At 55.3% G+C, this 23,626-nt stretch overlaps 2 protein-coding genes across 2 annotated transcripts; one reads left to right on the top strand and one right to left on the bottom strand.

Moving 5' to 3' along the window:
- Positions 1–2,220: 2,220 nt before the first annotated feature.
- Tmem235 (transmembrane protein 235) lies at positions 2,221–5,360 on the top strand. Its single transcript, XM_038329154.1, has 4 exons — positions 2,221–2,404; positions 2,885–2,965; positions 3,467–3,604; positions 5,119–5,360. The coding sequence occupies exons 1-4, from the start codon at positions 2,221–2,223 to the stop codon at positions 5,358–5,360; spliced, it is 645 nt and encodes a 214-aa protein (XP_038185082.1).
- Positions 5,361–9,729: 4,369 nt separating this feature from the next.
- LOC119811053 (probable low-specificity L-threonine aldolase 2) lies at positions 9,730–14,769 on the bottom strand. Its single transcript, XM_038324620.1, has 7 exons — positions 14,373–14,769; positions 12,856–12,939; positions 12,302–12,390; positions 11,721–11,906; positions 10,805–10,942; positions 10,437–10,629; positions 9,730–10,087 (listed from the first exon to the last, which is right to left on the bottom strand). The coding sequence occupies exons 1-7, from the start codon at positions 14,767–14,769 to the stop codon at positions 9,804–9,806; spliced, it is 1,371 nt and encodes a 456-aa protein (XP_038180548.1). The 3' UTR covers positions 9,730–9,803.
- Positions 14,770–23,626: the final 8,857 nt, after the last annotated feature.

Genomic DNA, 23,626 nt, shown 5'->3' with positions numbered 1-23,626 from the left:
TAGTCACAGTTAGCCTGGGGCAGGAGGCTCATCAGCCAGATGGCTGCCACTAGAAACTGACTCCTGTTCCAGCTGTGAATGTGGCTTAGTTAAAAGAGGCTTGGATACAGCCTTGCTTTTGTTACTCAAGATTGGACGTCTTCCCCCAGAAGCCTACCTGTCTTTGACATCTGCGATGATGGATCTTGCTGGCTTGGAAGAGTCTCTAGCAGCCAGAGGCCAGCACACAGCCTCCCTTCTATGGCTTACACATTTGATGGGACAAGTAACAAATATTGGGTTGTTCTAAAGCAGCACCTTTGCAGACTGTACCCGGTGTCTCTTGGGTCCAGTTGGGGAAGTACACTGGCAGGATTCATTAGAGCCGCCCCTCAGGGACCAGTGCCTGCTGCCCTGAAGACAATCAGTGGCTTCCGCTGCACAGAACCCAGGGTTGAAGTGAAGTGCGTATGGACTGCCCAGCAGGCTGCCTTCCAGCCCCTTCAGCTTGAGGGAATTAGTGCAAGGATGGTGTGGGTGCCTCTTGCTGTCACTTCCCTAGGGTAGCGGTGGCCTGGGCATGGCTGTTGCCTACCTGAGATGGAGCAGGAGCATGCACCTTTGCAAAGCAGTTCAAAGGCAGGGGGCTTGATGGGAGGGAGACAGGACCACTGTGTCTAGAAAATGACATTTTCTATAAAAGGAGCCTTTGTCAGGAAGCAAGACTGGTTCCTGCTGTATTGTTGCCCTGTGGTATGACAGCTAAGTGACCTCAAGTTTGCGTCATTTGTGCTTCCTCCTCGGCTGTAATCAGAGTTTGGGTGAGTCTCCCTTCTCCTTCTCCTGCCTGGGGAAGGCTGCTGCTCTCTGAGCGCCCACTGGGTTTTCAGTCTTTCCCAGTCATCGAGCCTCTAGCCACCTCCTGGCCCCAGAGCAGGGGTGTCTACAGGACAGTGCCAGCTGCAGGGGTTGTCACACGGCAGATGCGGGCAAGGATGGCCTGGTGTGCACGCGGAAAGAACAGCTCACAGAATACTGGAAGAATTCTGTGCTCTGTCTGAATTCCATTTGAAATATTGTTTTAATAACTTTGCTAAGATTGCTTTTATCTGAGGATATATTCTTCAAGCCAAAAACTTAACAGAAATAACGTATCTCCAAACAGTCCAAGTGAGGGCTTGGCTGACCTGAGTCACGCAGCTCCTGTGTCTGCAGGCTCTGGCCATCCCAGGGCAATGATTCAGAAGCCCTCTCCTTATATAGAATGTAACCCAGCCCATTCAGCTTCGACTGCCTGGGTTCCTCCTGGCTGACGACTCTTTACAATTCTTTGTCTCTCCTGCCATTAGCATCTGACTCCTGTCCTCAAGGGGTGTTTATATGTGCTATAGGTGTGTGCCCTGTGACTGAGTGTCCTGTAGGTGTGTGCCCTGTGTGTGCCTTGTACACGTGTGCTCTGTAGGTGTGCGCCCTGTGTGTTACCTGTGAGTGCCCTGTGAACAATGCCCCGTGAATGTCCTGTAGGTGTGTGTATGCCCTGTAAGCAAGTTGCACAGAAACAATGTTTTTTCTCCCTGCTGCGGGGAGCATATCCCATTAATCCTCAGAATTGATGAAAATCAGGACTTGAAGTTGAGATGCGGCACACCCCGAGTTGTCCCTAAATGTTCCCACCTGTCTGCACCCCACCCCACCCCACCCCGCCATTCTTCTAGGAGCTATTGGTGATTGGTGCAATGGTCCAGGTACTGGCTGCTGCTGCATCCTCCTGGGGGGGCAGTCTCAGGCTGACCTCTGGTCCTCTTAGCACCAACCACACAGCAGTTTGTGGCAACATTGGGATTTGAACCCAGCTTTGTCCCCATCTCTGCCACTACATTAGATTTCCCCATCTCTTCCCTTACTGCCTGGCCAGCACAGAAAGGTACATCCATTTCCTTGTCCACTTGGCCAGTCACAGTGGCAGGAAAGTCAAGAACCTAGCACAGCATCTCTTCCCTCGCCCCCTCACTCTCCCTCCTCCCCCCCTCCACCCACTGCTCCTAGTCACTCCTCCCATGCCCTCTCCTGCTGAGACTTCCACCTCTCCCACCGCCTAAACCCTCATTAGCCTGGATCAGTTCTGTCCAGAACCCTGACTGCCTTGTCCCCAGCTCCCTGCCACCCGCCGCAGCCCATCCATAGCTCCGATTTCCGCTGGACCCTGTATCCCTACCGGTCTACTGCCCGGCTCTTGCCGGTATGGCCCTTCTGGCCGCCTTGTTCCTGAGCGCAGCCCTTGGCGCCCTGCTCAGCTTTGCACTGCTGGCAGCTGCTGTCGCCAGCGACTACTGGTACATCCTGGAGGTGGCGAACACTGGCGGCTCCGGTGGCGGCGCGGCGCCGCAGCTCTCCTCGCATTCTGGGCTCTGGCGCACCTGCGAAGGTGAGCTGCTCCTGGATACTTGCCCGGCCCTCCTCGTTCCTTTCCATTTCCGCCCTCCGGCCCCTATGACTCCCTCCTCCTAAGCCTCCGTGGCATCTTGGTCCTACTCCTCAGGGAGTCTCTCAGTCCCAACCCCATCACAGTCGACCCTCAAATTGCTGGGAGACAGCTGGGCTGCTAGGATTTGAGGAAGCTCAAGGACAGGGTGCTGCCATCGTGGCCATGGGTGGGAAGTAGAGGGGGGCTGGCACTATGCTTCCTTAAGTTCCTAAAAGGTTTCCTCTGGGGTCTGGCGGGAAGGTGTCAATGGGAGATAACAGGTCATGTGGACCTGGGCTCTGCTCCTTGCTTCTGAGGAATTTGACAGTTTGTACTTCTTAGCCTAGGTCTAGGTGTCTCCATGAAGACATCAAGAATTAATAAGATTCCAAGGCTGTAGCACCCGTGTTGCCCAGCACCCATTTGTATCTTGACTTTCAGGGCAGAACAGCTGTGTGCCGCTGATTGACCCGTTTGCCAGCGGCAGCTTGGAGACGTCTCCCTCCATACAGCATCTTCTCTGTGAGTCCTGGGCCCATGCCATCTCTGCTCTCGAGGTCTGAGACCAAACTACCCTATCCCAGCCACCTCCCCCAGCCCACTCAACTGCTTCCAAGGCCTCGGGGACCTGAAGGTCTGCCCATCACAGCCCCCTGACCACAGGTGCCGGAATCCCAGCCTGCCCTCTCCTCCTCATACTTCAGTTCCCTTTCAGTGAGGATGCGAGCCGGCTCAGATCAGAGCATGACGAAATCTCACAGGGCCCACAAGTCAGCCTTCTAGTTGGATGGCCGCAGACAACCTACCACCCCTGAGAGGCCTGAGGGTGGGGTGGGGAGGGCGTTGGCAGAGCCTCTCTCAGCCTGGCCTCAGGAAGCCTATACCAGAGAGGAATGGCCACTGAAGAGTCTCCTGTTACTATGGAGATGCGCATCTGCTCAGCCCTTCTGGGGACCGGAGCAGGTGAAGGCATGGCTGTCTCTGGCCCCTCCTCTGCCTGCCCCGAGCATCCTCTCCCCACAGCGCTGCACCGTACTGTCATGGTAGTCCTGCCTCTGAGCCTCATCCTCATCGTATGTGGCTGGGTCTGTGGCTTGCTCAGCTCCCTGTCCCAGAGCATCCCTCTGCTGCTTGTCACGGGCTGCTACTTCTTGCTAGGGGGTGAGTCAGAGGTCTGCCTTGGCCCCTCTTCCCCCTCTGAGCATTGGAGAGCCTCTGCCCACCCCACCCCACTCCAGCAGAGATACCCCAGGGCTGGCCCAGGGGCAGGGTTTCTGCACCAGGGTGGAGCTTCTTGGCCTGGGAGACTTCAGGATCTCCATGGTAACTGCAGGACTAGCTCTGTGGGCAGGTGCAAGAAGAGGGGTGCAGGTCTTGACCCCATCTGCTCCTCTCTCCTACTAGGTGAGGGTTAAGGCAGAGCAAGGAGAGCAGGGGCATATCATCCTTGGTTCTGACTCTCCTAGTCCCAGGCTATAACTAGCATCAGGCCAAGAGCTCCCTGGTGGCTCCTGAGGGCCACTTCAGCAGGTTAGACCCCCAAGGCTTCCAGAGCCCGAAGGATACTGAGTGCTTCTTGGTACAGTTTGCTACAGCAACCCTAGGTTAGCTGTCACCAAAGTGAGCAGGTGGCCCCGTAGGAGTCCATCTGCAGCAGCCTCTATCGCTGGGCTCAGGCCTGTGTTGGTCTGTTGTACTGTCGTGGCTGTGACCACAATGATGAGATCTCCCAGACAAGCCAGCTTCCCTTCAGGGGACACCGGGCTCTTCAGGAGACCTTTGTTAAGAGTGGATTGGGCCTGACATGGGGAACCCGAAGCCACAAACTAATGAGACAGGTAAATGTTCAGACCCAGGTCTCTAGAGAGTGAAATCAGGGTAATCAAAATATCTGCGACAGCCTTGACCCAGGAGAATGAGTGCAAAATCCAATCGAGAAGACCCAGGAAGCCATTGGCAACAGTAATAGGGTTGGGGATTCTAACTGGGAAACTCCATGCTGACATGGGGGAGCCTCTGCATTTTCCTTGAAGACGCGGATGAGGCAAAGAGTCAGAAGGCAGCTTCTAGGGGAGGCTGACCACATCTTTCCTTAGCAGAGTGTACTTCGCCCTCAGGGAAAGGAGTGGAGGGAGTGAGGTCCCCTGAGTCTGGATAGCAGGAGTGGAGGTAGAGGGATCTGTAGTTGTAGTAGACTACCTGGGAGACAGGCTGTAAGAGAGGTCAGGCTGGGAGACAGGTCGCCATTCCAGGGAGCTGGGTGCTGCAGGTGAGATGGGCAACACCTGTGTTGGCTCCTGGGGAAGCCAGAGAGTGTGGCCATTCCACTCCCTCTGCCCCCATTCCTGCCTCTCCCAAGACTGCAACATACTACTGGCCTTCCCCGTGGCTTTGGCTGCAGGCAGTCAGAAATCCACCCACTCCTGCCACACCCCGACACTGCCCAAGGGCTAAGGTAGATTGAGGCCAGATAGTGTGAGCCGTAGAGCTGTGCCTTTTTCTAGCGTAACTGAGTCCTGGGACTGCTTACAAGGGGGTTTGTCGGGTGAGGTCTTAGGCTGGAGGGCTGGATTGGAACTCCTAGGAACAGGGTGGTGTTTGAGAGGGGTAGTGGAGAGCTACCAAACGGTCTGCCGGTGACGCACTGAGCAGTCTTGCTGGCCCTCTCTCCCCAGGTGCCCTGACCCTGGCAGGAGTCAGCATCTACATCAGCTACTCACACCTGGCATTTGTGGAGACGGCCCGCGTGTACGGCCCGCAGCACGTCCTGGGCGTGCACATCAGCTTCGGCTGGTCGCTGGCCCTGGCCTGGGGCTCCTGTGCCTCGGAGGTGCTCAGCGGTGCGCTCTTGCTCATAGCTGCCCGGTTCCTCAGCCTGCGCCAACGCCCAGGAATGCCCCAATCTCTGGTCATCTGAGTCCCAGTGTGGCGGGGTGGTGGGGAGCAGGAAGGCTCAGGCACCCTTGGCGGTTGCTGGAATCCTGACCGGGGAAGGTGCCCCGGGGATGGCGTGTTGGGGAAGTGCCCACCCTCACTCCAGCTGGACAGGACCAGGGTAGACAGGGCAGATGGAGAGCCATGTCTCAAGTCATGAGCTCTTTTTTTTAATTTTTTTTTTTTTTTTTTTTTTTTTTTTTGGTTTTTCGAGACAGGGTTTCTCTGTGGCTTTGGAGCCTGTCCTGGAACTAGCTCTTGTAGACCAGGCTGGTCTCGAACTCACAGAGATCCGCAAGTCATGAGCTCTTGATGGCACAGTCCTGGTGGGGAGCCTTGGGGTTCTGGGTGTCCAGGTGGGTACTCTTGCTCTGAGAGGTGAAGCCCATTCCGGCCCTTGGGAGCTGAGACACAGCCCTATTCTGTGTCAGGAGCTGGCCGAGGGCTTCCATACCACTCCACCCCCCAGTTTGAGCCACGGTGATCACTCACCTCCCATCACAGAGTGGGAGACTCAGGCCAGAAAACCCAAGAACAGACAGCGGATTCTGGTGACACTGCAGTTTGGCTGGACCCCTTGGATTCTGTTTTGTTCCCTCTCCCAAGGGGAGGCTGATGGGGAGGAGGCTCAGGGCTGGGTGGGAGGGTATAGTCTAGGTTCGTTGTCCAGCCACCAAGTGGGTCACTTACGAGTGCTTCCAGGCAGGGAGGACATTCAAGTCTCAGTCCTTGTTCTGATGCGGGCTGCTGCCCTGCTGGCCTGGAACTTCCTCTTTACAGCACCAGCCAGGAGCGTGTCTGAGACTGGCCACAGCTGGGTGAGCTGGGGCCATGCCTGGCTTGCCCCCAGGTTGCCTGGATAGAGGAACTTCTGGAGGCAGAAGCTTGGCCTGGGGATTTGGCTGCAGGTGGATGGGTCAGGTCACAGGCCGCCTGCAGCCCACTTCCTGACTGGAACAACAGAGGTGGGAGCTGAATCACCTCTGGTCACATAAGAGGGGTAGACCTGTGTTTATTTACTGGACGGTGGACAGCTGTAGGTTAGGGGCTGCGCAGTACCTGAAAGCCCCCAAACAACCCTGATCCTGGTGCAGACTCTTCCTGAGTCTGGGATACGTAGTAAGGAAGGGAGTGCTTCTTAAGGCTATGTCTCAGCAGTGTCCCCAAGCCACTTTTGATTGCGTCTATGGATGTGGGAAGCTTGTAGGGAGCAGGGGAGTCCTTTGCAGGGTTTAATGTGACCCATTAAGGGCAGAGGACTGGAGCTGATGGCAACCTCCCTCCCAGCTTGTGTTCTTGTTTTTGCCATTCCATGTAAGAGCACTGCCAAGTGTCCAAATAAACCAGCTGCAATGTGTATTATTGGGGGGGGGCACAGGGACAAAGCCTTACTATGTAGGCCTAAACTCGATGCTTCCTGTCGCAGCCTCTTTGGTGCTGAGATTTCTGGTATGTATCACCAGGGCCAGCCTAGGATTCTTTAAAATAGGTAACAGATACTCATTCCTCATTATGTAGAAGGGAGAACACACACCAATGTGCGTGTTTCTGGCCATCAGTAACGCGCCCTGTATGCATGTGTGCATTCCTGTCACAGACATCCTGTGTGTGTGTGTGTGCAGTCTGTCATGTCCTGCAGCTGTAACTGCCTCCTTCCTAGCTCCAGAGACTGAGAGGAGCCTTGGGCCTCAGCAGGGTGTGGGCTGGCTCACAGGGAGCTAGAGGAAAGTTATGGCCTCTCCCTGTTCAGCTTTGTGAACATTTGCTGAGGTGTCTGCCTGCTGGAAGCCAGCTTGTGAATTTCAGCCCCATTGATGTGGTGGCTTTAGGTTTCCAGGTAACACTGGGGAAGACACACACCGTGGCTGCAAAGACCTCCACAATTGTCTGAGGGGATGTGCCTGTGTATGTAGGCATGGGACTTACTGAAGCTAGCCGAGGCCTTTGCTCTGACAGGCCAGTCTCCTTAGTAACTAGCCCAAGGGTTTGTGTCTGTCTCACAGTTCACTGGGTAGCTGGACTGTGCTGCCTGGGGAGGCGTTAGCAGCTCAGAGCTGATGCAAACAGACAGCAGGCTCCAGGGGTTCCATGTGTCTTACATGGAGAGAAGAGAGACAAGTGGGGAGCTTGTCCACATAGACAAGAGCCAGCCCCTGTGGCAGCCAAGCCCCCCAGACAGCAGACTCACCCTTCCGTGTGAGTGCACCTCAGTTCCTGCAGCCAAATGTGGGCCAGCTAGGAAGCCCCGTGGCAGCACAGGGCTCACTACCCTGCCTGCAAATGTTCTCTTCCCTTCCCTATGCCATGCCATGGCTGCCTCTGACCATCTCTCCTCTGATGCCTCCATAGCTTGAACCATAAGGATTCAGTGTCTCCTGGATGCAGACCTCACCCCAGCCAGCATCCACACATAACAGCAGCCTCCAGATGGCTGGGAGATGGTCTTTCCTCTCACTCCTGGGGGCACACGGGGAGAAGCAGACGACACCTGGCAGGTCCTGCCCCAGTCTCTCAGTCGCAGGTGCTAGGGGAGCTGACCACAGTGAGGCTGAGGTGAGAAGAGGCTTGCCCAGGCAGACAGGCATGAGACCAGGGGTACCGACCAGCCACCATGGAGACAGATGACCCACATAGAGCATTCATTGATTGGGAAGGTGAAACAGAGCTTGAACTAACACTCCAGGTCCTTGTCCCAGAAACTCTGAGAGCTAGTGAGGGATTCCTGCCGGCTTAAGGTACTAGCTTATCTGGGGCGGTTCTTGTCCAGCAGTGGGTTAGTGCATACTGCCTGTCCCTGAAGGCGTATGGGAGAATAAAGGAGAAGGCACTGGCTTCATGCTTTACCAGCACCTCAGGAGACAAGCTCTGGGGCCTTGGGGACCCCAAATACCACTGCCCAGAGATATCTGGAGTCTTCTGAGGGGTGAGGGGAGAGACAGACAGTCCTCTGCTTCAGGCTCCTCCTCTTTTCCAGTGCACTCACTGTAGCCCAAACTGTCCACCACACTGATGTCCCCGCCTGCGCCTGATGGTCCTGCACATCATGGCAGCTTCTTAGCCACCTCTACCTGGAACTGGAGTTACGGTTGTGAGCAGCCATGTGGGTGCTGGGAATTGAACCCAGAGTCTCTAAAAGAGCAGCCAGTGCCCTTAACTGCTAAACCATCTCTCCAGCTTCAATACTGAAATGATTTTTATTTTTACTTTTTATGTATATGAGTGTTTTGTCTGCATATATGTCTATGCATTATATGCGTGCCTGGTGCCAGTGGAGGCCAGAAGAGGGTGTCAGATCCCCTGGAATTGGAGTTAGAGATGGTTGTCAGCCACTGTGTGGGTGCTGGGAATTGAACCTGTTGCTTCTGTTATGTATTTAGCTGGGATATAAAAGTACAAATACAGCTCCTTCAATACTTTATTTTGTTGGGGGAAGGGTCACTTATTCATCCTGGCTGCCCAGAACCAAAATAACCACACAGAAACTATATTAATTATAACACTGCTTGGCCCATTAGCTCTAGCTTCTTACTGGGTAACTCTTACATCTTAATTTAACCCATTACTAGTAATCTGTGTATTGCCACATGGCAGTGGCTTACAGGCAGAGTTTCGTCATGTCTGACTCTGGCTGCTCCATGGCAGCTCCCTGACTCCGCCTCTTCCTCCCAGCATTCCATTTAGTTTTCCCTGCCTACCTAAGTTCTGCTCTATCAACAGGCCCAAAGCAGTTTCTTTATTCATTAGTGGTAATCACAGCACACAGTGATTATTTTACAGTCTGTCCCTAATAACTATGCCAGTTACACAAGGATCATTTTGTTTGGAGATAGGGTCTCATGTAGCCCAGGGTTGAATCAAACTCTGTATCTGAGAATGACTTTGAACTTTTTAAAAAAAAAAATATTTATTATCTATACAGTGTTCTGCCTGCATGTATGGCTGCAGGCCAGAAGAGGGCGCCAAATCTCGTCACAGATGGTTGTGAGCCACCATGTGGTGCTGGGAAATGAACTCTGGAAGAGCAGCCAGTGCTCTTAACCTCTGAGACGTCTCTCCAGCCTGACCTTGAACTTCTAATTTCTCAGCACGCTAAGATTACAGGTGTGAGTCAACACACCTGTTTATACAGTGCTAGGGACTGAACCCAGGGCTTACACACAGCAGGCAGTCACACTGCATGTCGCAGCCCCAGGTCTGCTTCCTGAATTCATTCCCTTCTCTTGATATTCAGCCCATTCTTATCCCAGCCCATGCCTCGTTATTCCTGACTGAATGAGGCCATCACATGAGTGTCAGTGGAGAAATTCAGAGGCCAAGTGGTGTCGTCATCCCCCAGAAGGACGGACCTTCACTAGGCTAATAGCTTGGACCAGTTTACTCCACACTTCAATCCTAGCCAGGGCACAGGGTTCCTGGTTCCCGGACCTCAGGGCCTCAGCTGCCTCAGCACAAACTCCCACTTCCTTAGCGCCAGTTCCGTGTCCTGAGCAGACACATCCCGGTGCCACACGGTCCGCACAGAGTGTTCTGTCCAGGGAAAGAGCAGCACGCTCACAGCACGGCCAGTCTGAGACACCTCCTCAATGCTCACAGCCTGTAGGCGCTGGCACAGCTCTGCAGGAGGCAGCCCCGCCACCTGCACCAGCACCATGTTGGTCTCCACAGTGTCAGGATCCACAAAGCAAATGGGTGATGCCAGGTCCCGGAGTCCTGGAGCCAGACACCGTGGTGAGTACCCGAACCTCCCCTCAGGGAAGGCAGGAGAGCAGCCCAGTTATCTTGTGGGGAAATAGACCCTGAGTCCCGATGTGGCATTTGAGAACATGAGTTGGATCCTGCTATTCCACTTCTCTGGGTCTCAGGTGTGGGGACATCATAGAATTGTTATGACATTTTTAAAAATGCGCAGAAGACCTACATTGGAGGCCCCGCGCTGTCTTGGCTCCTGACTCAGCTGGCTGCACCCCTGTGTGAGTGCCCATGGAGTAGGGCCTGGTGAGATAGGAGGGCCCAGATAGTAGGGAGCGAAGGCGAGTGGGGCGGGGACTGGTCCAGGCACCTTTAGCGAATATCCGGGCATTCTCGTGATCCCTTGGCAGCACCTCCTCTGCCTCAGCCAGTCCCACCATGGCAGCCGCAGCCAGTACTCCAGCCTGGCGCATGCCTCCACCCAGGGCTTTGCGGAGGCGCCAGGCTTCCTCAATGAAGCCTTTGGCTCCACCGACCAGCGCCCCGACTGGTGCACCAAGACCCTAAGGGAAGAGAGGAGAGAACCTGGAGCCCGTCCTGGAGGTGGGGAAGGCGGGGTGGGAAGGGTGGGGGAGAGGCTGGGCAGCCCAGGGCCAGCGGGTCTGTCAGACTCAGGGGGTCCAGCTGTATCCTCAGTGGGGAACCCACACCCCATCTGCCTCGGGGAGGTCTGCCTACCTTAGAGAAGCAGAAGGACACAGAGTCACAGTGCTCCACGAGGCGGGCAGGGGGCACGCGCAGAGCCACAGCTGCGTTCATCAGCCGCGCCCCATCCAGGTGAACCCGTGCTCCGTAGGTGTGGGCCAGGAGGCACACCTGGGAGCAAAGGTCAGAGGGGCCAGGTAGGGAGGACATCTGGGCTTGGCATTCTTTTTTAAAGATTTTTAAAAAATATTATTCCTATTGTGAATTAGTCTAGGGTGCGTCTTCACGTGGATATTTGCATGATTGCAAACTCCTGTGGAAACCAGAGGCACTGAAGTCCCAGGAACTGGAGTTTCAGACAGTTGTGAGCTGCCTGATGTAGGCGCTGGGAATCAAATTCAGGTCCTCTGCAAGAGCAGCCGGTGCTTTTAACCACTGAGCCCTCTCTCCAGCCGCCTTAAGATTTATTTTCATTTTAGGTGTATATTTGTGGGTATACGCCATGTGCGGTGGTGTTGCTTATGGAGGCTAAAAGAGAGTATAGATGCCCTGGAGCTGGAGTTAGAGGTGTTTTGATCTAGCCAAGCTCAGGTCCTCTGGAAGAGCAGCAACCGTTCTTAACCACTGAGTCATCTCTCAGTCTCCCCAGAGCTCGGCATCTTGAGGAACCACAAGGGGTCTAGAGTCAGAAGCCTGGCAGCTCTGTGTATTTGGGACCTGAGGAGTCACCCCATGTGAACTTTCTATCCCCAGGTATAACAGAAGCCAGAGTAATAAATCCCGGCCCTTTTCAACCTAGGACCAACACATTCCCCTATGACAGTCGTGTCCCTGATGGGCACCCATAGCATGCGTCAGAGGGGATTCGTCCCCAGGGATAGGGACAGTTCAAGGGGCACAGGAAGTCAAGAGTGCCCTGGCACAGGGGCCCAGTTGGGCAGGAACCTACCTGGCGGAGGTAGTCAATGGGGAGGACCCGGCCCCCTGCGCTGCTGTGTGTGTTCTCCAGACACACAAGCTCACAGACTGGATGGTAGGAGTTCCTGAAACCCCGAGTGAGTGCCCTCTCCAGCTCGTTCAGGTCCAAGGTGCCATGGGGCATGTCTGGGAGAGGCTGGGAATGCACCCCGGCGATCTGTAGGCAGGAGAGAGCACTGGATCATATGGGTCGAGTGGCACCTCCAGACAGGAAGTTTCCTCTGCAGTAGGAGCCACATCTGGGCTCCAGAGTCTTTGTTCTGGGCACACAGCGTCCTAGCTGGGGAGGCTGCCGGGCCCCTTGCTGCTTAGAACAGTTCAAAAGCTTCTTTCTGGAGTGCTAGTGCTCCATCTGCCCACTAGGGGGCAGTAAGGCACCGAGGCAGATTAGCATATCTGGGCCCAGGCCCTCCCTCCCATCTCCCTTGATTGCTTCCCTGTGCCTTTCTCTTTTTCCTCTCTGCCTGGTGCCTGGGAAGCAGGTGCCTTCCCTGGCATCCTGACTGGCGGGAGGATGTCCAAAGTCCCAGGGGAGTGGTGCCTGGTCCTTACCTGAGCCACCCCGCCCTGCTCATAGACGTGGAGGTGGCATTCCTGCCCAAGGAGGACCTGGGAGCCCCGGCGCCGGCAGTGACCCATCACTGAGATAGATGGGAGGAGGGCGGGACTTGGAACTGGGTCCAAGACGGTCCCACTGCCCCTGCTCAGAGTGGCCAGGCTGAGCCTGGCGCCCCAGTGAGTTCAGACTGTCAGTTAGGAAGCAGCACCCCTCCAGACGCTTCCCTGCCGTGTGCTGCACAACTCTGGCGTGGCTTCACCGCAAATGCTGCGCTCTAACACTGCATCTGAGCGCCTGAGGGAGTGCCGTGGCCCACTGCAGGACACCTCCAGCAGGGGAGAGCGCCGGGGTGCGGGCCCCGGGGAACGGGCAGCTCTGGGCACCAGCAGCACCCAGGAGGAAGAACTGGGAGTGATAGAGACTTGCAGACCTCACTCCTCCCATTGCCTTCTGCCCAGGTGCACCACGGGCTGCACCCAAAAGAAACCCAGCCACGTGTCCACCAGAAAGCTGCAGACCCCAGCTCCGAAGGTGGGCGGACACTCACCAGAGATGAGGTTGGCCATGGTGTTGGTTGGCACAAACAGGGTCTGCTCCACCCCAAGCAGCTTCGCAGCCTTCTCCTGCAGTTCTGAGAAGCGAGAAAGGGGGCGGGGCCAGAATGCCTATCAACAATTGCTCAGAGCCGCTGCGACCGGGTCCAGTTCAATGTGCACCCGATACTGAGTGTGATGGCGTACCCCGTCACTCAGGCACTCTGCTGAAGTAGGACAACGGCTTGGAGGCAGCCTGAGCTGCACAGCAAGACCTTATAAGCCACTCCCTCCAAAAAAGTGAACTTGCTCAGATGAGAGCCCACGGTTTTACAGGCAGGGCTTGGAGCCCATCCACCATCTGTGTAGTCTGTGGTCAGGTAACCACGCGCCATGTCCAGAGAAGGCGTTCTGTCAATCCTCTGCGTGCTACCTCCTCCTGGGCCGCAGTGCCCTGCCCCAGGCCACCGAAACTCCCTTGTGGTTTGAGCCTCCTTTCCCACCCCACCTCACACCTGTTTTTCTTCTTTTCCCATCAGCCCCAGCAGGTGAGGCCCTGCGGTTTCCCTGCAGACTTCCTCTGCACAGCACCACGGAGGAGTCTCTGGGGAGCTGGCAGGGCATCTGGTGGGTAAGCGCAACGCCTGTCTAAAGTCTGTGGTGGCTTCCCGATCTAGATCCTGTCCCCAGAAGACACAGGTGTCTCCCTGCACCCTGAATGCTGCCACTTTCCTCCTCCCAGCCCCAGCACCCCCCCCCCAGGGGTTCAAAAGACATCCTCCCAGACTTGCGAAGGCCAGCACCTCCCCAGCCTTGATGTGGGGACCTGTTTACACCCCAGGTGTGGGCTAAACGGAGAAGCTCAACATCTTTGAAGTTCCTGGTAACAGCCACAATAATCCCTGGGCCCACGAACAGGCCTCCGGGGATCAAAGTGGTGATCTGCGGTTTATGTCTGGACCCACACACCCCAGCAACACTAGAGGTCACTTTAACAGTGCCTACCGACCCCGGGTGGGCTTTGGTTTGCTGTCTCCCTAAAGCACTCCCTTGGCTATGAAATTCTGCCCCTGGGAAGGTGCAGCAAGCCCAGAAACCTTCCCTCATTTGGTTTTGTCTTGGTGAAGTCAGTCAGTGAATGAAAGAGAGTAATTCCATCAGTCAGACCTGCTTCAAACCCTGGTTCTTCCCTGTTCCTGACGTGGGTTCTTGAGCTCCTCTCTGGCCACCTCAGGGCCTTTCTTTGCAAGATTGGACAAGACCCATCTGGGCAGTTGGGTGACAGTGGACAGAAGCTACCCGGTGGACCTGTTAAAATGCAGATTCTGGCTCCCCGAGTCCAACGTGGAGCCCAAGAGTCTGTATTACCAAGGCTCTCCCAGAGAAGGAGCAGGAGCGCATGGTGCATAGGTGCATCCTCAAATGCCACCAGGCACAGCTCTGCGTCCACGCTGTCCTCCCTTCAGCACCACGGACAGCGTCCGGGGGTCACCTCAACGACCCCTGCCCCGGGCCTGCTCGCCCGGCTCACCGAGGACCGTGGGGTCTTCGCCGTAATCGTCGTCTCCCACGACCGCCTCGGCCATGGCGCGCCTCATGGCCGGCCCTGGACGGGTCACCGTGTCGCTGCGCAGGTCTACCACCTGGTCTGGGACCCCCGCCCAGTTCCTAGACCACCGCGCCCAGGGCACCTTGAGCCCCGGGACCACGGTCCGGGCCAGTCTGCGGAGCATGGCTGCGAAACTCGCCTTCCTCTCCCGCAGGAGCGGTGGACACTCTCTTCCGGGAGTGCGGGAGATCCGAGAGGCTGGGCTACTTTGACCCCGTGCAGACAGGAGCTGGGTAGGCCGGGGGCACTCTGGGAGTTGGAGTCTTCTCTGCAACGCTAAACATTGTGCTCCTGCAGCATGCTGGGAATTGTAGTTCATGTTCGCCGTGCAGCCCGAGAATTTGGGAGTTTTGCTGATGGGGTTTCTCTTTGGAAAGAGCTCTGGAGCCTGTCCTGGAACTAGCTCTCGTAGACCAGAATGGCCTTGAACTCACAGAGATTAACCTGCCTCTACCCCCCGAGTGCTAGGGTTAAAGGCATGCACCACCACTGCTGGGCAAGGGTAATCTTTTATGCAGTTGACGTCCAGGTGCCTTTCAGCGTGTACCTGGCCCTGCTCGTGACACTGCAGATTTAACTTAGTTAAGCGTCCCTACCACTAACTAGCCTGGAATACTGCTGAGCCATCTCTCCAGCCCCTCACGACCCTTATTTCACACCAGATGAAACAGACTGCAGGCGCTGCTGGGAGTCCCTGACGTCCAGGAATCACATATGGTACCATGTTGACCCTAAAGAGTAGCTTCCCACCGTTGGAGTCTTTAATTTTTCCCTTCTGAAACAGGGTCTCGTATCCCAGGCTCGTTCTGCACTCACTGTGTAGCTTCGGTGACCTTGAACTTCTGATTGTCCTGCTTGGGGTGACGGGTATGTGGCACCATACCTAGATTATGCTGTGTTAGGAACTGAATTTAGGACTTGGTGCATGCTAGGCAAACACGCTACCAAATGGGGTATTTCTCCAGCTCTCTCTCCCTCTCTCTCTCCTTTTTAATAAAATGAATTTAAAACCTTTAAAATTGTGTGTACACATGAGTATAGTCGGCCATTGGGTCCAGAAGAGGGCTTTAGACACCCTGGAGCTGGAGTTACAGGTGTAGGTGCTGGTACCCAAACTCAGGCTCTCTGCAAGAGTGGTATGCATGTTTTAGTGTTGAGCTGTCTCTCTAGTCAACCTGTGTTAAGGTTGTTTGTTTTTTCTCATGCTGTAGATCTCATTCTGCACAGTCCCCAAGTGCTGGGATTACAGGAATAAGCCACCATGATCAGCCGTCATTGTGGTTTTACGGAGCACTAGTTAGGTGCCTGGCAGGGACACGAGGATTGTCTTCACCTGGAGCTGATGGTGTAATATCCCAGAGCATTATGGGAAACAGCCTCAGAGGTATCTAGGAATCCCCCTCCTTCCCTACACTGTTGCCCTGGAGAGACAAGATACTCCCATGGAAATCATGCCCAAGATTGCTGTGACAGAGCCACCTACCAGCAAGCACGAGACCCTTGGGTTGATTCCCCAGCACTGCCAAAGGTAGGTGTGGTGGCTCATGCCTGTAATCCCAGTCCTGTGGGAGGCTGAGGCAGGAGGAGGGTGAGAGTTTCAGGCCAGCCTACACTAGACTCAAAGACTCTGTCTCAGAAAAACAAAACAATAACAAGGAAAAGAAGATTTTCCCACTTCACTCCCGGATGTGTGTCAGTTTACCCAGGATGGGCGGTTGGGGGGGCTGTACTGACCCTGTGCCTGGCTCATGGGGGACGTTGCTCTTTATCCTAATGTTGGTATTGCAAAACCGTGGAGCTCGGTGCTTCGATTGTGGACTACACCGACTCACCAGGACCAAAGGGTGACCCCTCATACAGAGAGGTTGGGAACTCAGCCCTGCTTGTTGTCTGTGGTGCATTGAGAGCAAGCTGGTCTGAGAGGGCCTCACAGAGCAGAGATGCCAGCCTAACAAGGTACCCTCAGGGATTTCAACCTGTCTGAGATGCTGACCCTGCCCCCTCTCTGTCACCTTGCCATCCTCCTGCTGGGTCTGCAGGTGGTGTTTTGGGAAGGAGCAGCCACCAGGCAGGCTTCCTGGAGGAAGCAATAGTCTCGATAGACAGGGAAGTGTATAAGCAGGCAATGGAGTAGGGGAGGGTGACCTGGAAGGGACAGCATGGCCCACAGTAAGGGGGCAGACCACATTGAAAGTTCTGGGGGCTGGAGGAGTGAGGAGGAGTGGCCATGAGGCTCAGAGGCCACCTGCAGAGACAGAGCCAACTCTAAGGGACTCTTCCCCTCTCCCAAACTCCTGGCAGAGCCGTCCTAAAAGGGTGCAGAGGTCAAGTCCCTGTAGGCCTGGGGCCCCAGGGACTTGCACCTAGTAGAAAGGCTCCCTGCCTCCCCATAGCGGGGGTGCTCTGGCCCTGACCCACAAGCGCTGCCTAATTCCCGAATTCCAGCCCGCAGAAAACAAGTCCTTATCTCATTGTCTGGCTCCAGCCCTTCTGCTGGGAAGTGGGGGGCGGGCGGAGCGAAGACTCGTGGGAAGGGGGGTGGATGGGCTGGGAGCAGTCACAGGAGCTCTCAGGGGAGAGAGGGGACAAAAGAGCAGCCACCTCCCTTTGACGGCAGAACTAGAGAATGGCCACCTGCTTGTAACCCTCTCAGAAGCTGCAAGGCCGTCCCAAGGGGGCTCCCTGTCCATTGCAGCTATGGGGAGGAGGAAGAGGACACAAGGCTTAAGGACCCCAACCAGGGGACATAGCTGGACCAGTAGCTTTTGTCTCCCCCAACTGAGTCTGTCTTCCTACAGAGGCAAACAGTTTCTATGTCCAGGTCTTCCTGGTTGGTGCCCCATATGTGTACAACCAGGTGTGTTTGGAGGAGACTGGGAATCTCTCTCTTTCTGTGTCTCTTCATTGTGTTGTGTGTGTGTGTGTGTGTGTTGTGTGTATGTATCTGAATATGTATATATATATGAATATATATATGGAGTGTGAGTGTGTATCTGAATGGATTGTGTATGCTAGCATGTGCATGATTATGCATGGGTCTGTGTGCATCTCCGTGTGTACACACGTTTGCATGCTTCCCTTGCTGTACCTGAGCTTTGAGTTGTCCTGGTGAGAGGTCAGGAGGTAGACAGGTCCCCTGGTAGACAGGCAGATAGGAAGAGGGGATCATAACTAGGTAATAAAAGTGGCAAATTTCCAACATGGCCATCTTCTTCCTCAACCTCCTGACTTGAAACAAAAGCCTGGCAGTTTTGGTCTCCCACCGTTTGGCATCCCGCTCATGGGCAAGGCTGGATCGGGACATGGGGCACAACAGTTCTGGGCTAGGTAGCTGTCCTAAGCTTTACACTGGGGGTTTGGCCACTCTGCTCTACAGAGGGCGCATGCATGTGCCCTCTGCCTCCAGAAAACGCCTTTCTTTACCTGCTGATCCTGTCTGCCGCGCTGGAGGTTTCCCTGTTGCTACTGGTCGAGTTCCAGACTTTTCCTGCCTTCTAACTCAACTGTATCATTTGTAGACTGCATCATTGGTGACAGCTGAGGACCAGCCACCCTTCCTGGGTGGTGTAGAGAATCTCCTACTATGCCAGCTCCTTTTGGGTTCTGACCTTTCCCATGTCCCCAGGCTGACCCCACCCCTTGTCCTCTCTAACTGTGGCCTGTGTGCAGTAGTTAGCACTAAAGAGTCCCCCCATGGCAGAGGTCACCAGGTCTCCTCTCCTCACAGCCAGTACTCTGGGGCAAGATGGCCTGAGAGCCTGCCCTCTTGGGTCCTTTTATTCGGTGTTCATGTGCAGGTGCATCCGTGCACGGGTGTGCACGTCCACGTGGAGGTCAGAGGTCAACTTCACGTGTCTTTCCTCTAGTGCTGTTTACCTTATTTTTGAGACAGAGTCTCTCTCCCACACCTGAGACTCCCCGACTAGGGTAGGCTGGCTAGCCTGACAGCCCTCAGAATATGCTCACCTCTGCCTCCCCAGAGCGGAGATTTCAAATGCTGGCTGCGATTACGGCTTCTCACACAGGTGCAGGGACGGCGCTCAGGCCCCTGTGCTCATAAGACTGGCAACACAGTAATCACCACGACAGCCATCTCTCCAGCCACCCCTCGTCCAGCCGGCCTCTTGATGTAGCTTTTTTGGGGGGCTTTTCACCAGCACTGCAGCCTGCCTTGCGACCCTCTGGTCCCCAAGTGTATTTCCTCCTGCAGTCTCAGGCCTGTATCCCTTCTGTCGGGACCCTTCCGACTCCCAGCTATCAGCACATGGCTTTGGTCACCACCTCCTCAGTCTCTGGGTTTCAGCTGAAGTATTCTTCCACCAGGAAGCCCCCTGGCCCACTCCAACAAGGAAGGGAGTAGGCCCTCTTTCTGGGGTACACACAGTTCCTTTCTTCCCTCTGTCCACAGCCACGGGTACATGTTTCTGTCACTTGCTCTGTGCAGCTGATGCACTAAACCCAAAAGCCCGGCTGGGAGCTTTTTGTGTCATGCCCTGTGTGCTTAGCCCAGTGCCCAGTTCTGGGACTTGGTGAATGACAGCTGAGAGGCAGGTGAGGGAGGAACACATGGGGCAACCTGCATATATGTGTGTCCCTGAGGTCAAGTCATCCTGGTGGCAGCTGAGTGGCTGACAGGGAGGAAGAGACACTTGGTTCAGTGCCCCTTGATCTTGGTCACTGGCTGTGCACACAGAGAGCAGGGTCTCTCCTGTCTCTGAGGACAGTCTGGAGAGCAAGATCAGCCCCACCCTCACCATCTCCAGCTGCTTGAGGGAGGATTCTAAGAGTCTCAGGTCAGGATTTCTGGGGGAGAGCTGACTCTGGGGGTACCTTTGACTCCCTGGCACCTGGCCAGGCTGGTGCAGGCTGTGGGGTATGAGCGCACATGCGCACACACACACACACACACACACACACAAACACACACACACACACGCTCACATGCTGGGTTAGTTCAGTGTGCTGCGTGTGCATATTCCTGTAATACTGGGTCACTGGCAGGAAGTGAGCAGCGGGGAGGCTGCTGGGAACCCGGGCGGTCCCTCAGAGATAAAGAGAGGCAGCAGATTGGAGCTGTAGATAGCAGCTGGGCCCCAGTAAACACGGGGAAGTGTCTTTCCCATCCACTCAACCCACCCCTCTATAGGGCACTGATCCAACCCAGTCCCACCACCCTGAGAGACCAGCATGTCGTCATTCCCAGCACGGGGGAGGGATAAGGGCAGGTGCTAGAAGAATGGGGGGTGCTGGCTGGGCTTAGCAGTGAGCAAGTACTTGCCCCATGTAGCCCCATCATACCAAAACCTCCTGTTTTCATGCAAAATTGGGAACGGGAAAGCACACTTCCTCCAAGTCCTTGCACCTCCCCTCTGAAAAGACCCACTAGTTGGAAGGTTTTTGCCTTGAGACAGCTGAGCAAACCCAGCGCTGTGCCCTGAGTGGGGGGAGTGAAGAGGGGTACAGCAGGCAGGCTTTCTCTGCAGACAGGCTACAGTGGGCTTCGGTTCCAGGAACCGAAGGTTCCAGGAACGCCTGTCCCCTTTGCACCAGCTCGCCTCCGCTGTGTGAGAGCTGGATATGGCCGGATCCCAGGGCTCAGCATGTAGTCTCCTGTTTTCCTTTCCCACTGATGAAATCGAACTCTCTCACAGAAAAGCACACGAGGCATATCTGTGCCGTGTCACAAACAAATCTGAACAGCAAATGAACTCCGTGTCATGGCCACTCCCATCAAGAAGGGGGACCGTGAAACTCGCTGTGGTGGTGGCTCAGGCCTGCAATCCCAGCCCTTGAGCACTTGAGCAGTGGCTGAGGCAGCTGGATTCCCACGAGTCTGAGGTCAACATGGGTTGCAGAGTGAAACTCTATCTAGAAAGAAAGAGAGAGAGAGAGAGAGAGAGAGAGAGAGAGAGAGAGAGAGAGAGAGAGAGAGAGAGAAAAGAAGTGGACCATGGCCAGGGTTCTAGAAACTTCCTTCCCATCCACTGCCTGCCGCCTGTTTTGCCAGCAGTGCTTCTCTCAGGGGAGTGGATTGTGGCTGGATTTGGAACCATGTGTGTGAAGTTCTTGTAGTTTGGCACAATCTTCCTGAGGGCCATTTGCCTTTCAGTTGTCCTTTCTGTTTGTGGTGGCCGCGTATGTACCTTTCTACTCCAGACCTAAGCTTGAGGGTGTCAGTTCTCACCTTATCTGGCTTGGTAGCAATCGCCTTTACCCGCTGAGCTGTCTCGCAGGCCCTAGGACACAGCTCCATTCAAGACACCCTCAGCTGTGTCTGGTTAGCTTTGTAAGCCCTGCTGCTGGGAGCATCCTTGTTCCTGGCTCCAGGAACCTTCACTTCTGTGGCGCACAGGCCTGGGGTGGAGCCAGTGAGTCAGCACAGGCTACCTCGCAAGCCCTCTCCCCAAGGGATGGAAGTGGTGTGCTCTCCCACTTCCCTGCTGCCTGTTTATCTGGACAGACGGACGCCTGCATCACCAGACTTACTCCAGCCCTCTGGGCAGGCAAGCCTATGCTGTGTGCGTCCTTGGGACTTTCAGGACCTTGCTTTGTGTTGGGCCATTTGTACTCTCTTTAAGGAAAGGGTCTGTCTTCCTGAGGACCAGGCAGCCAGTGATTAGCTTATAAATGTTGCAACCTACTCTCACCGGGAAATGCACGCCCTCCCCACATGGTTTGCTCTTACCTTGTAAGGCATTTATTTATTTATTTATTTATTTATTTATATTTATTTGTTTATCTATATATTTATTTATTGAGATAAGGTCTTTTTCTGTAGTTCTGGCTACCCTGGAACTCACAAGGTAGACCATGCTGCCCTTGAACTCTTAGAAATCTGCCTGCCTCTGCCTCCCTGGTGCTGAATTAGAGTCCTTTGTTACCATGCCCCGTGTTAGGAAGCTCCCCTCAGCACTTCATGGTCGTAGGTTTTCTCACCCGTCATCTTCTGCCAGGGGACACGGTGCTGTGTGCATCTTCAGTGTCTGCTGGGCTTGCCCCTTTGGAGGAGCGGCAGTGTGGAGGAGAGCTGTCTGGTCCCTTCTCTGGGGCCTCCACTTGTCCTATGGGACTCAAGATGGCCACCGTGCTCTGCCCTGGCTTGTATGACAGGCTACAGGGCTTGTATGACAGACAGGCTACAGGGCTTGTATGACAGACAGGCTACAGGACACAAGGTGGGGATCGGAGGGGACTGGACCCAAGGGAAGAGCAGTTCAGATGGGTCTAGAGAAGGGCCAGGGATGATGGAGAATGGGGACACCAAAACCAGTGCAGGGGACTCAGAGGTGCTGGGCAGATTGGGAGTCCCTCCCCCCCCCCCCCAAGTCAGCAATGACACTGAGATTCTAAACGGGGCTGGAAACGTTCTTGGCTCTTGGTGAGCTAGGGAGCCGGACAATCCACAGTCACCAAAACTGCTCGGAGCGTGTAGCTTCTGGGCTCATTGTCCTGCATCCGAGAGGAGTGATGGTGTGTGCAGATGAGGAACAAGCATCTGCACACACAGAGGGACAGAGGGACATGGACTTATAGGAGCGGTAAGGAAGAACTCATGAAAGAGGGAAGGTCACATGACAGGAGCAGGCAAGATAGAGGTGACCTTACAGAGACTTTTGAGCCTTCCTGCCAGGCCAGCGAGGAGACCACGCACCCTCTCACCATGTGAACTCTCTCGGCCCAACTGGAGAGGCGGTCATGTGTGTTACTTTTCCAATCAGGGGAGTGGTCACATGTTACAGGCATGACCAGCTCGTGATCAGGCCTGCCATTACTTCCTGCTAAGAGCCAGCTCCATTTCATACCCAGGTCCCCTCTGGCCACCTCCAGCACCATCCCCTCCCCAGATGTCACAAAGACTGAGATTGGATGCCTTGGAACTGCAGTGTCTGGCTGATGTACCTGTCCTTTGAAGTCCCCTGGGGTGGACCACCAGGATCTGCCTTAAAGAGAACTTGAGGGGCAGCTTTGGAACCTGGGAGCCCAACAGAGACAAAGGGTTGGAAGAGTGGCCACACCCTGGGGATCGTGGGGGGCTATTGCCCTTGTGCATGGTTGGGAGGCAGCCAGCCTCCAGGAATCTCAGATTGGGATGAGGGCAGAGGGGAGCATGGGGAGGTATTTGAGACAGTCCAGTCCCCACTCAGGGTCTCCCTGAGAGGCTGGATGTTGTTGCCGGTTTGGGCATTGAGTGCAGCAGCCTCGGGCTCCCCTGCAGGGTTTGAGAGAAGCCCGCTTCCTGACCCCTGCTAGTTATGTTTAGAGGCTGTGAGGGCACCCACCTTCCTGGGTGCCTCAAGTTCCAGTTGGCAGCAGACTAAGCTTTTGGTATTCCGTGGCACCTGTTTGTTTCTAGGCCCGCTCCTCCTTCTGGGTGCTACCCCTTCCTCCAGGCCAGCTCCCTAGCTCCTTGCCCACGTGGCGGCCTGGCCCTGCTCCCTTGCTCACAGGGCAGCCTGGCAGCCTGGCTGCTGTCAGCTGGGGCCTGGGCAGTACTGTGTTTGACATTATTTACTGTGCTACTTCCTTCTTCTTCCAGGAACTTGTCCTCTGACTTCAGGCGGCTTCTCATCAGGCAGCAAGCCTTCTAATCTCTCGCATCTCATTTACTGGCTTCTGAGCCTCTCAAGCTTCCTGCTACTGAGCCTGGGCTGAGGTGCCAGGTCAGCACCCTGCCTGCTGAGATCCTCGCCCCACTGGAGCCCTGGGGCAGACAGGAAGACAGAGGGGGTCAGATTCTGGGGCAGGGTGGCCAGCTGTGGTACATTAGCCACTGGGCCAGTGCTGTGTGCAGGAGAGGACTCTGGCCCTGGGGCTCAGGATGTAGTTCCTCCCTCTGCCCCTGTGGGTTTAGCAGAGGACCTACAAGACGTGCCTCTCTGGAGATGTCCCCTGTGTTCCCTGAATTCCTTGCTTCTGCAGCCGGAGGCCAGAGCTCAGTGGGTGAGAGTGGGAAGGACTTGGGAGACAGACATGGACAGATCTGTGTGGATGTGTTCAAGGCTTTGGGTCTGCTGGAGATGGGGACGGGAAGGACTGGCCCGCTTGTCAACCCTGGTTCCCTAGTGTACACTGGCATCTCGGATTGCAATGAATGTGGGTATAAACATCCGTGTAGCTCCCACCTAGGATCTGAGTCTTTGGACAGTCAGGCCCTGCTTTGCTCAGGGGCAGTGTTC

This window comes from Arvicola amphibius, chromosome 4 (assembly GCF_903992535.2).
Source record: "Arvicola amphibius chromosome 4, mArvAmp1.2, whole genome shotgun sequence".
NCBI classification, from domain to species: Eukaryota; Metazoa; Chordata; class Mammalia; order Rodentia; family Cricetidae; genus Arvicola; species Arvicola amphibius.
Note: the sequence above shows the minus strand (reverse complement) of the source record. Positions and strands in the feature narration are given on the sequence as shown.

Bases quoted from the DNA above. Each gene is read 5' to 3' on its own strand.
- Tmem235 (XM_038329154.1), top strand. From the start codon at position 2,221: ATGGCCCTTCTGGCCGCCTTGTTCCTGAGCGCAGCCCTTGGCGCCCTG. The intron at 2,405-2,884 runs GTGAGCTGCTCC...CTTGACTTTCAG, and splicing joins GCTCTGGCGCACCTGCGAAG to GGCAGAACAGCTGTGTGCCG. The intron at 2,966-3,466 runs GTGAGTCCTGGG...CTCTCCCCACAG, and splicing joins CTCCATACAGCATCTTCTCT to CGCTGCACCGTACTGTCATG.
- LOC119811053 (XM_038324620.1), bottom strand. From the start codon at position 14,769: ATGAACTACAATTCCCAGCATGCTGCAGGAGCACAATGTTTAGCGTTG. The intron at 12,391-12,855 runs GTGAGTGTCCGC...CATCTATCTCAG, and splicing joins CATGGCCAACCTCATCTCTG to TGATGGGTCACTGCCGGCGC. The intron at 10,630-10,804 runs GTAGGCAGACCT...CTCTTCCCTTAG, and splicing joins TGTCCTTCTGCTTCTCTAAG to GGTCTTGGTGCACCAGTCGG.